This window comes from Helianthus annuus, chromosome 11 (genome assembly GCF_002127325.2).
Source record: "Helianthus annuus cultivar XRQ/B chromosome 11, HanXRQr2.0-SUNRISE, whole genome shotgun sequence".
NCBI classification, from domain to species: Eukaryota; Viridiplantae; Streptophyta; class Magnoliopsida; order Asterales; family Asteraceae; genus Helianthus; species Helianthus annuus.
Window position 1 is genome coordinate 164,275,106 of NC_035443.2, and position 12,493 is coordinate 164,287,598.

The following is a 12,493-nucleotide window of genomic DNA, read 5'->3' on the forward strand; positions in this document are numbered from 1 at the left end:
ATAAGGTCAGGGGCTCAAACATCCAAAAATTTATTTTAGGGGCTCAGGTTGATGTTTAAGAAATACCACAGGGACGCAAATTGCATTTTTCTCAAAGATAAAATTATGTAATTTTATAATAAGGTGTACACATATTTACATAACTAAATTATTTTTATGGCATAAACCATAGTGATTTAAATTATATATTTGAATCTATAAATAATTTCCCATCTTATTCCATGAAATTCTAGACTGTTAATGATTTCAAAACGATTAATTTAAAATATAATAACTAAAATAAAATTCTTATCTAAATGCTTTAAACTGCTAAATAAATATTGATTTTGATTAATATTGTTACATGAATGTATAATCTTATGAAAACTAGAACTCATAAGATATATATATATATATATATTTAGGTGATTTATAAGATTATATATTTATTTAGGTGATTTTTTTCTATATCTTAAGTATTGAAATATTAGTAATGGTTATGATGCATAATCGTTATATATATAAAGGGTAAGGATAACACCAATATTCAAAATGCACATATGCATCAGTAGGCTTAGAAAACAAATCAGAAAATAGATGCTCTAGTATGCAAGCAATGCAGAATAGAGCAGCAACAGATGATCTATTGTTTGATGCACTAATCGGAAAATAGATGCTCTAGTACTAGATGCTTTAATCAGATGCTCTTATAGATGCTCTAGTACTAGATGCTTTAATATGTGGCATGCTTTATTATGTGGGATGCGCTATTATGAAGTAAGTTCAGAAAAACGCCATGAAAATACTCACTACTACAGAAAAGGGCATTTCCGACCGTCAATATGGTCGCGAAACAGTCGCAAATGCCCATTTGCGACCGCTTTGCGACCGGTTTCGGTGGTCGGTTATACTTTGGTCGGTAATTATTTTTGCGACCATTGTTTGTGACCGAAATATTTTTGCGACCGAATTTGCGACTAAACATTTGGTAGCAAATTTAGCTATGAAATTTGCGACAGAATTATTTTTGCGACCGATTTTGTGACCAAAAATTTAGCGACTGGGATTGTGACCGTTTTTTTTTTGCGACCGATTTTGTGACCGAACTTTTAGTGACTGAGATTGTGACTGGTTTTTTTTTGCGACCGATTTTGTGACCGAACATTTAGCGACTGCGACTGTGACCGAATTTTTAGCGACCGGTTTTTCGACGGAACCTATTTGCGACAAATTTTGCGTCCAAACAATTAGCAACAGAAATTGCTACCGAAACTATTTACGACCAACTTTGACTGGGTTCTACTGACCGATTTAGCAACCGAGTTTTAGTTTAAATTGTGGCCGGATTTTTGACCATTTTTTCGGTCGCAAAATATATATAGAATTAATTTTTTTTTCAGTTTTCCACTATTTATATATTTCAATATGGTAATCAAATAATTCTTTAAATTCATAAAATTGTACCGATTCATTAACTAAACAAACATTCAAATGTAAATCCAACTAAATATCATAAAATTGTATCAATTCACTAACTAAACAAACATTCAAAAAGTAAATACGACAAAATATCTAAATATAAGTACGAAAATAAATACCAAACATAGGTACCATAACAAAAGTCCGAATTGACCAACTTTACCAAAAGATCACATGCTTAGCTAGTTAGAGCTACTTTTTTGATATGTTCTTCAAAAGGAATTGAACTTGTTCTTTCATTTGGGCGTTTGCAATCCTATTTTCCTCAATTTGCTCCATCATTTTGAGTTTTTCCGCTCTTTCTTTTTCTTTCTCTAGTCTTTCCGTTTCTTTCTCTTGTCGTAGTTGCCTTATTTCTTCATTCAATCGTTGTACCTATAATAATATACCACGTTAAAACCAAACAACGCATTACAACGCTCTAAATAGAAAATACCTCATTCATTTGAATTATCAAGTAAGACATCTTATAAAAATGCTAATGTGTTGTTTCAATGTATTATATAATACATTTAAACAAGTAGCACTAAAATCATCTCTATATGTGGGTTAAATTAATGAAAATATATCGTAAAATGGTCCAGCTTTATACGGCCGGTTATGAACCAATGCAAACAAATATATTCAATTTATACTCATTATGACCCGTTTCAAGCAAAATCTATCCAATTTGAGCATGGCCTTTTAGATACGACTTACTAATAGCCGTTATAACCCATTATATAACTTACGAATAAATGAAAAGCTCGACTAAAATAGAATACACATACCTCTTCATTTCTTGAAGTAGTACCCGGTGTTGACGGTGTACCCGTCATTAAAAGTTGCGGATCATTGATGTCGTTAAAACCATATATTCTGCCTTTTTTCTTCCCCCCACCAGCTTGTATCCATGAATCTTCATCGAATAACGGTCGTTTGCTAGCATCATCTCCATATTTATCCTTAACATATTTCTTATATGATTTCTATAATATACAAAAAGAAAATAACTTTTTAATACATAAAACTGTTCATAGTTTTCTATTTATAACCAGTGTTGCAAAAGTCACTAGGCGGACCCTAGTCGGCCAACGGGGGAGTGGGTGTACTCGGAGTACTCGGGGAGTACTCGGACATGATAAATATAAAGAAAACTAATTATTGTATATTTCGAATCAACTCTGCAAGTGTAAAACAGTCAAATTAATAGTTGCTTCTAACTTTAAGCAATTCCCCAATTCAAATCAGCATCAAACAAATCTAGCAAAAGATAATATATATCTACCCCTAGTATGAAACTGCAAAACAACACTCTATAGTAGAAAAAATAACATAAACGCCAGCAAAAAGAAATGTCAAAATAGTGCCTAAGTTCACCAGCAAATAGGAAAAAAAAAACTAGAACAACCAAACCCAAACAAGAGTATATACATTTGAGAACACTTAAAGGTAGATAATAGTTTACTGTATAAAATCGGACCTCAAAACTACTGCTGGTAATCAACAAATAAATGAATAAGCATGTTCAACTTCAATTATGAGAATCAGACCTTAACAGTAATTAAAAAAAAAAACCTCAAAACTTGAAACACATTATATACCCTAGACTCCCAGGAACAAAATCGAAACAAAATATAAAGCAAAAAACTAACATAATCGAACCAGCAACAAAGACGAACCTTCATTTGTATTCTTGGGCAGCTGGGTACTTGAATCTGTCACGACCAAAGATTTAAATTGAATATTGTGTGGCTGCGTTCTAAACTTATGAGGTTGACCCGACTAGGCCAATTATATCCGACTAAGACCGACTACTCCCTGACATTGACCGACTTTGACCGCCGACTAATCTAGACCGCCTAGGAGAAAGTCGCCTCGGATGGGCTCCGAGGAGCGACTAGTCGTCGAGTACAAGGCTGATTAATCCGACTTTTACAACACTGTTTATAACATAGCTTTTAAAAGTAAAGAAACTTACAAGAGAATTCTCTGCCCTGCTGTCAACCCATTTAACAGTGCTTGATAGATCGATCTCATCCAAACCGTCGGCCGTTTGTGAATCCTCACCTCCTCTACGACTCAACAATATATCCAAAGGTCTTGTCCCTTTCTTCCCATGTGATTGCATCCAAACTTCATCTACAGTAGCTGACCGCCCAAGTTCCTTATCCTACAAGGTCGGATTTGGAAGTTAATATTTGCATGCTATGTTTAACAAAAAGAAAAAAAACTACCATATCTTACCATTTTTTGTTTAAGCGTGGCATAGGTTTGTGAGCCGAGAGTATGTTTGCCCCCAGTTGATTTCCCTCTATTACTTTTGTTCTGAGTAGACTTATCTTTCCACTCTTTTGTATTCCAATATTGAATTAGGGTTTCCCAAATTTGAGCCCCCATCCATCGTGGCTTGTACGGAATAATAACAGATAAATCGTCTCCAACTTCTACACCTGCATTGCTTGCAGCGGCCTTGGCACTCTCGCGAGCCCTACTTAACACATCCTTGATTTTTCTCTTCATAAACTTCAACCAGCAAGATCGGACTTGTTCATCCAACTCATTTTCCCATTGATAGTATAACTAAAAAATCACATTTTCAATTGAATATTTATTTTTAAGAATTAACCTATAAAGTAACAGATCTTATTCCAGTTTAATAAAATATTTATTTTTAAGAATTAATATAAAGTAACTGGTGTTTTATAAATTGTATTAAAGTTCTAGAGTCAATTCTTTGTACAAATGTTTCAAGTTTTTTAAATGGGTGTATAATCAGGTAAAAGTTTTTTAAATGGGTATATACAAATGCTTCAAGTTTTTCTAGAGTCAATTATTTATACACCTTTTCGGGTAATCGGGTCGGGTAAACGGGTTGGATCATCAAATATCAAATCCGTCCCAAACCCGTAGAAAAAAAAAACTAATCCCAAATTCGGTCCCATACCCGATTACTCGACCCCAAACCCGTCCCAAATATTTCGGGTTGGATTGTCTTCTCTATGTTTATCGAGTTATGGACAATGTTATATACACATTTTTTGTAAATACATACCTTGAAACGCTCAAACATCCTATCTTCATCTTCTTTAGAGACATCTTTCCAACTTTTCCAAGGATGGGACCACATAGCCTCCAAAGTTTCTCCCATAGTCCGGGTAGCTTTACCTTGATTACTAAACCTATAAAATAAAAACAATATAACCCAATCAACATTCCTTGTATGACATAATTGAGCTAATGCCATTAATATGCATCTATATACTTACTGTCCATAGATAACACAAATTTGTTCACGATTTCTTGGTTCAGGTAAAGGCGTAGGGGCAACCGGTCCCCGTCGGCCAACAGTTGGCTCCTCATCATCACTACTCTCGTGTTGAGACAATGTCTCATATGCATCCGAATGTATTCGTCCAACGGTACCACTACCTTGACCACTACCTTGACCTGTACCCCTACCACCTCGTGCGGAACTACATGCCATGATATCTACAACAAAAAAAAAAAGTATAAAGATTTAAAAGAATCATAATAAGCAGAAACTAATAACAACGAAGAGTTATATACACAAAAGAATCACTAAAAGTATAACAAACTAACCATATATATGTGTGTGTCTGTGTGTGTATATATATATATATATATATATATATATAAACAAATTAACTAATCCGAATCTTCGTCTTCAAATTCCTCATCGCCATCATCTGAATGAATGTCTTCAAACTCATCTTCTTCGTTATCATCATCATTCACATCATCAACTTCATCTATTACATTTGTTTCTTCATGAATAATTGGGAGCAAATCCTCATTATTAGCTGAACATATTATCCTTTCATTCTCTTGTAGGAAATGCTCCACGTCTTCATTTTCATTATCACCAACTACAATGTCATCTTCAGCTAGTTCATAAACTCCCCTTGGTGTCGTCTTGACAACAACCCACCAGTCTTTTAATCCTTTTTCTTTTGAAGGATATGGTGTATAGTACACTTGGTGTGCTTGGGATGCAAGAATAAATGGGTCGTCAACACATCCTATTGCCTTGGAATTAACATCAACCATATTAGTCTTTGGGTTCACCCTTACACCTTTTATGGGATCAAACCATGTGCATCTAAACAAAACAACTACACAACTTCCTAAGCTGCTATGATATTCCAACTCTAGGATCTCATCTAGTAATCCATAGTAGTCACTTTCATGTTCATTACAAACAGCCCCTTTCACGTACACACCACTATTTTCTGTGACCCGCCCATGGTAGGCTGTTCGTGTGTGGAACTTGTAACCATTTATCAGATAGCCTTTGTGTGATCTAACATAAGTGAGAGGCCCATGTGCTATATCTCTCAAGTGTGCATTCTCTGGTCCATTTAAAACCTACATTCACAAAAGTGTGTTAGCAAGTTTGAAACGAAACCACATTAAATATGTTCTTCTAAGAATTATTCTTACATAAACCCGCAACCACTTAGCAAATTCCTCATCTTTATTTTTATCAAGTGTTACTTGGTCACAATTAGGAAATGAAGCTCTCATTTCTTCATCAAATAGCCGAACAGAATCATGAAGCTCTTGACAGTTAAGCAGTATATAAGTATGAGCCTTGTGCATGTCTTTATCCGTCAGAACCATAGTCTTTCCACCCTTGTCATATAATCTTCGAGATGGATGTTTGAATATACTTAACCGAGAATCCGTACTCGAAGAATAAGGAATGTTAGGGGCAAAATTACGAGGTTCACGGTTCACGCATGTCTTTATTGTCGAGTCCAAATACAAGGAGCAATATTGAGAAAGTTCCTCTACGAGATATGACTCTACTATGGATCCTTCAACCCTTGCTTTGTTTTTAATTGTTCTTTTCAATCGACCCAACTTCCTAAAATTTTGAAATCGTGTTAGTAAATTCATAAAAATTTATATACTAAAAGAATAATTAGGTTAGAAAAAAACCACTACCTCTCATACGGATACATCCACCTAAACTGCACCGGACCACCAAGAATCGCTTCATTGGTCAAATGTATAACAAGGTGTTCCATTGAGTCAAAAAATGCAGGTGGGAAGATTTTTTCTAACTTGCACATCGTTACAACGATACTTTTTTGCAATTTATGTAAATCTTCAATGTGTATAACCTTTGAGCATATGACACGGAAGAATGTGCAGAGCTCTACTATGGGTTCATATATTTGTTTTGGAAGCATCCCTCTTAAAACAATAGGCAATAATCGTTGCATGAAGACATGGCAATCATGACTTTTAAAGCTGTAAAACGTACCGTCTTTAACGTTTACACATCCCCCTATATTTGAAGCATATCCATCAGGAAATTTTACCTTTTTCAACCATTTACATACTTCAAGAACCTCCGGTTTGGTTAAGGTGTATGATGCTTTAGGTTTCATATATTTATTATTGTTCTTCGTCCATATATGAAGTGATGGCCGATTGCAATACTCTTTAACATCTATCCTTGCCTTTATATTATCTTTTGTTTTGGGAGTATCCATTATTGTGTGAAATAGATTCTCAAAAACATTTTTCTCAATGTGCATTACATCGAGGTTGTGTCGGATTAATAACATTGGCCAATAATCAAGCTCCCAAAAAATGCTTTTCTTTACCCAGTTATGGGTTTTACCGAAAGCTGGGTCTTTAATCTTTGGGTTATACAGCTTACCTTCATAGACGGTTGAAATGTTAAACACTTGTTTGTACAAATCCCAACCAGTTAACTCAGGGGGAGGTCCTACTGATGATGGTACAGATTTATTATCTCGAAATCCACTTTTATCACTACGAAAAACGTGTGACGGAGGCAGAAATCTCCGATGGCAGTCAAACCAACTTGGTTTTCCTCCGGCATGTAATCGAAAGGCTTTTGTGTCTCCCATACAATATGGGCAAGCTAAGTTTCCATGTGTGCTCCAACCAGACAACATTGCGTATGCAGGGAAATCACTAACGGTCCACAAAAGGATGGCTCTCATCATAAAGTTTTCTTTACGATAAGCATCATAAACTTCAATGCCTTCATCATACAAGTGCTTCAATTCATCTATCAACGGTCTTAGAAACACATCCACATTTTGTCCGGGGCTCTTTTTTCCAGGAATAACTAAACTTAGATAAATAAATGAATCTTTCAAACTCATCCAAGGAGGCAAGTTATAAATTGTAAGAAAGACAGGCCACAGTGAGGAAGGATTCGAGTTTGAATTATTTGGATTAAAGCCATCGGTGCATAACCCAAGACGAACATTTCGGATCTCATTAGCAAAGTTAGGATTTACCGAGTCAAAATGTTTCCAAGCCTTACCATCACTTGGATGTGCCATACTTCCATCTTTTGTTTTGTGGTCATGGTGCCAAGTCATATCTTTAGCTGTCTTTATAGACATATATAACCTTTTAAGTCTAGGACCAATTGGCATATACGTCATCACCATATTAGGTACCTTATTTCGATCACTCTTGTAACGAGATTCCCCACAATGTTTGCATTGCGTGAGTGTTTTATCTTGCTTATAGAATAGCATGCAGTGGTTTTTGCAAACATCGATTCTTTCTTTAGGAAGTTTAAGCTTTTCTAGAATTTTTTTCGTGTCATAAAAGCTTTCTGGGAGCTTATTATCTTCAGGCATCATTGCTTTAACCATGGAAAGAATATGGTTGTAACACGCAGTAGATACATTGAACATTGATTTCCAATTCAAAAAGTTTGTGGCAGCTTCTAACTTTGAACAATCTGTGCCTTTCTTCCCCTCCCACAAAGGTTCATCGGCGGCTTGTAACATGTCATAGAATCCCTTTGCTTCGGGATTTGGTACATGTCCTTCCAAAGTATCCGACCTTAGATTTGCGTGATCTATCGAATTATAATCGAATGGATGCATGCTATCTATCACCATACGCCTATAACCATCATCATCAACTTCCATTGTGGTAGAGGATTGTCCTACTTCATGCGTGGAAGTTTCACCATGTGCATGCCATGTTGTATAATTATCCATGAAACCATTGTCAAGCAGATGTTTACGAACAGTTTCTCTACTTCTATAGAAGACATTTTGGCATTTAAAGCATGGACATTTGATGTCATATACTGTCCTACCACGTTTAGTTACCCTTTTATCGACAACAAATTCTTTAGAATAGGCAAATTCTAGAAAGAGATTCACATTGGCACAATATTCCATATTAGCAAATCCATCACTGTTTGTTCTTTTGTACATCCATTGTCGATTTGTAAACCACGTCATTTTCACTAAAGTCAATGTAACCCCTATAATTCAAAGGCATCCAAACAATTAAAAAGCACTACAAGAATACAATACTTAATAACAAGCATGCATAAACTTACGGGTATACATGAAAAAATACAAAAGCAATTTTTCTAGTTCTCTTTAATGACCTTAAAGAACGAACATGAACAAAAGAAAAACAAGCATGCATAAACTTACGAGTAGGCCTGTTTGGGTCGGGGGAGGGTATTCTTTTGGGATCTGGTGGCATAAGGAGACTAAATACGTTGTGGGTAGTCATCTTTTTCTTTTGTATTGTTTCCTATAGGATTCTTATATTTTCCATTTGGTTTCTTGTTTTGATAGGATTACAATGTTGTATTTTATTCTGCTTAACCATCTGGTTTGGTCTGTTTTTGACACTGATGGTTAACTCTGTGACTTTGATTGGGATTTTAGGAAGTCATCAGCTCTTGGAGAGCTTTAACCATGGAGAGATAAGGATGGGCCATACTTTTGTGATTAGGACATTAACTTCCACTCCAAGATTTTCATTTTTAGATCCTAACAAAAGTATTGAAACCTTCACTGTTCTATTTTTTTTTTCTAAAGCCTTTTCTTGGTTTATGATTGAGTCTGTTGTGTCTGACTCATTTGAGTCATGGGATATTCAGGGATTTTTGGGTTGGGTTGACTTACTAAAGAGGTGGGGAGATCAGATTGTGTTTATGGGAATATGTACTAAAAAGCTATTTGGGCTGTGGATATGGTATAAGCATAGAGAAAGGGCTGCTAGTTTAAAACAGTTTTGGGTTTCTGTTGGGTGCTGGGTGCAATATAAGCCTAATCTTGATGTGTATTTTAGCTTCAGGAATGTTGATGGGATGAAAGGTGTGCTGGGAATTTATAATAGTGTTTAGGATTATAAAACTATAACTTTGATGAATGTTTTTACAGCAGGAGTGGATTTGTTTTCGAACTACAGTCCAGTGTCCATCGACTCTTGACTGCAAAGAGCTCTGTTTAATAGATATTTTGTATTACTGATGTGGTCATAACACTTTTCTACAACCTATTAACTTCGGATATTTGAAGTTAACAAGTAGGGAATATCTTAAATTACTGTTAATGACCACCAGCTTGATAGAAAAACACATCTTTTCTGTCACCTCTCTGCAGCGATTTTGGTACACATAATATTAAATCAAATCATGCAATAAATTAGGAAGGGTCACTTGACTTTTGAGTCAACAAATTGAATTTGGAATTGGATGAAACTATATTAAACCAGACAGGATTCGGTTGTAACTATTGAACTCAAATTCATGCTCTTAAACAGACAAACACTATAATCGACCAGAACCGTGGTAACTGGTAACAATTATAGGTGTTCCAATATTGACGGCTTGTGATAGAATCAAAACACACAATTATGACTTAAATTCCAAATATCCTTATTACGCCTACAATAAATCCCACCAAAATGTCAAACACACTACACATACTAGCAAGGCACAAATAACATTTAAACAACTAAAACCTCTGAGAGAATTTACGATTAGGGGTGCTAAACGGGTCGTGTTCGCGGGTTCAACCTGACCCGAACCCGAAAATTGTACACGAACCAGAACCGAACCCGACAATCGTATCATACATATGAACCCGAACACGACCCGAAGTTTCATGGGTTGACCCAAACACGACCCGTAAACACAAATGTATATAATAATATCATATTTAAATTATAAAATCTATGTTAATTTCTCTTTTTAAGTTATAATCATGGCATAAAATACACACCCCATTTAATTTATAACATAAAATATATTGTAAAAAATATAATATAGTATAAATGTGTTAAACGGGTCAACCCGCCAACCCGACCCGTTAACCTAAACGGGCTTGCGGGTTCAACCTGAAACTGACCCGAACCCGTTTAGACTAAAACTAAACCCGCGAAGTTTTCTTATTTCTCTATTTTGGTGTGTCTGGTTTGTTTCGTTCCGCTTTCTTCTTGTCTTTGGGTGCTTCATTCTTATTTTTGGGGCTGGGAATATTAGTCGGGTTGACAGGTCGGAGTCAGCCTTTGTTTTGTGTGTCAATGTTAAGCCACAGGTTGCGTGTTCGATCCCCGCTTAAAGGGAACACATAAACAAAAGTCGACAAAGGTTCTGGTTGTTGGGTAGCACAATTTTAAGCCACAGGTTGCGTGTTCGATCCCCGCTTATGACCAACTTTTCAATTATTTTTAGTATGTATTATTAAAGGAAGGAATGTCTGGACTAGGGAACAATTATCAAACAAGCAGTGTGGTATTTGGTTTAACTTTCCTCCTAAAAGTTTTGGAACTCGTTTACCCAAAAAAACCCGCGAATTTCGTGTTAGGTTTTCGGGTCGTGTCATAAATTCACACCCCTATTTACGATTGCTCCTAAACAGAATCCTAGCATAACACAATATCCACACAAGCTCTAAGATGTATGTTCAATCTAAAATCAGGTTTCCAAATAGTAACAAAACAATAAATGTATAACCTAAAGCTCAATAACAAGCGTAAACAGCAAGAAGTATGACTTAAAATCCTTAAAATCAGGTCTTCAAACAGCAACAAAACAACAAATGCATAACCTAAACCTCAATAATAGGCACAAACGGTAAGAGTATAAACCGAAAATAAACTAAATGAATGTAAATCAATTGTAACCAATCACCTGAACATCAAAGCAAAGCAAAACCAAACCAAAATTCACAGGAGTCCAGTTCGTAACTTCAGTCGAAACGTAGAAAACAAACTAAATTCACAAGAAATAATCAGCGAAGTGAGATCTTACCTTACTAATGAGCAGGAGGTCGACCCTGTAGATTCTGTAAACTGTCGAATTACTTGCACCGAAGCTTCTTCACAATTGTTCACAACAAAAGTAAGAGAAATGGAGAGAGTGGAGGGATGTGAATCGTGCCGAGGTTTTGTGAGGGGACGAAGAAAACTCAGCTGTGAACGTGGCCTTGAGGTCCCGATCTTCCTGTAGTTGGTTATTGAGGATGGGAACTAGCGCGGGGAAAGAATGGAGATTAGGAGGTAATTTTAAAATTTTATCTCAATTTTTGTATGATAAAACTTTATTTTAGAATTTTTTTTGGATAAGAACTAGGGCTGCACCATGAGATATTATAAGTTTCAAATAGAATTTTGCAAGTTGTGTTTGGTTGAACATGTGTCGACTGAATTTCATAAGTAATATCTAAAATTACACATGTGTTATATGTGGTATTATACATATGTAATATCAACTTACAAACAATTACTTTTATATTTTTAGTATAGCAAGACTATATTCACAGCATTTATGGGCGTTTAATTAATTAGAGAAAAATTAATAAAAGTCAACATTATTCTCGTTTTATTCCCTTGTTTAATCAACACCAATAATCCTCGGAATTAGTGATGGACGACTCGGGTTACTCTTGGAGTACTCCGTTTGTCCAGTGGGTGTCCCGAGAGTGCTCGGGATTGATTTGTTGGCCGTTCCAAAAAAAAAAAAATCACATATACAAAAATCATATTTAAGAACATGGTTAAGATGGAGTTTTCATGATAAAAAAATTAAAATATTTTACGGGCCCTGTTACGTTTTTAAAATTTTAACCGAATCATAACCGAATTAACCGACAAAATCGAACCGAAAAAACCGAACCAAATAAAAAACCGGTAGGTTGGTTAATGGTTTTTTGAAAACCGAAAGTAGCGGGTCGGTTATTGTTATCATTTTTTCCATACCCAGCATAACCGAACCAAA

General features: G+C 35.5%; 2 protein-coding genes across 2 annotated transcripts; both read right to left on the reverse strand.

Moving 5' to 3' along the window:
* Window positions 1-1,473: 1,473 nt before the first annotated feature.
* On the reverse strand, window positions 1,474-11,839 carry LOC118484118. The gene is made up of 7 exons (XM_035980015.1): window positions 11,528-11,839; window positions 4,707-4,929; window positions 4,493-4,619; window positions 3,685-4,020; window positions 3,419-3,610; window positions 2,229-2,426; window positions 1,474-1,833 (listed from the first exon to the last, which is right to left on the reverse strand). Exons 2-7 carry the CDS (start codon window positions 4,922-4,924, stop codon window positions 1,651-1,653), a joined length of 1,254 nt encoding a protein of 417 aa, XP_035835908.1. The 5' UTR covers window positions 4,925-4,929; window positions 11,528-11,839; the 3' UTR covers window positions 1,474-1,650.
* Window positions 5,107-8,714, reverse strand: LOC110943750. The gene is made up of 3 exons (XM_022185485.1): window positions 6,409-8,714; window positions 5,902-6,328; window positions 5,107-5,826 (listed from the first exon to the last, which is right to left on the reverse strand). Exons 1-3 carry the CDS (start codon window positions 8,712-8,714, stop codon window positions 5,107-5,109), a joined length of 3,453 nt encoding a protein of 1,150 aa, XP_022041177.1.
* Window positions 11,840-12,493: the final 654 nt, after the last annotated feature.

What these genes read in the sequence shown, in the direction of transcription:
- LOC118484118 (XM_035980015.1), bottom strand. Translation starts at nt 4,924, where the DNA reads ATGGCATGTAGTTCCGCACGAGGTGGTAGGGGTACAGGTCAAGGTAGT. An exon ending in ATTTGTGTTATCTATGGACA is followed by an intron (nt 4,620 to 4,706) that starts GTAAGTATATAG and finishes TTTATTTTATAG; the next exon opens with GTTTAGTAATCAAGGTAAAG. An exon ending in GCAGGGCAGAGAATTCTCTT is followed by an intron (nt 2,427 to 3,418) that starts GTAAGTTTCTTT and finishes TGTATATTATAG; the next exon opens with AAATCATATAAGAAATATGT.
- LOC110943750 (XM_022185485.1), bottom strand. Translation starts at nt 8,714, where the DNA reads ATGACGTGGTTTACAAATCGACAATGGATGTACAAAAGAACAAACAGT. An exon ending in TGGATGTATCCGTATGAGAG is followed by an intron (nt 6,329 to 6,408) that starts GTAGTGGTTTTT and finishes TCAAAATTTTAG; the next exon opens with GAAGTTGGGTCGATTGAAAA. An exon ending in CTAAGTGGTTGCGGGTTTAT is followed by an intron (nt 5,827 to 5,901) that starts GTAAGAATAATT and finishes TTGTGAATGTAG; the next exon opens with GTTTTAAATGGACCAGAGAA.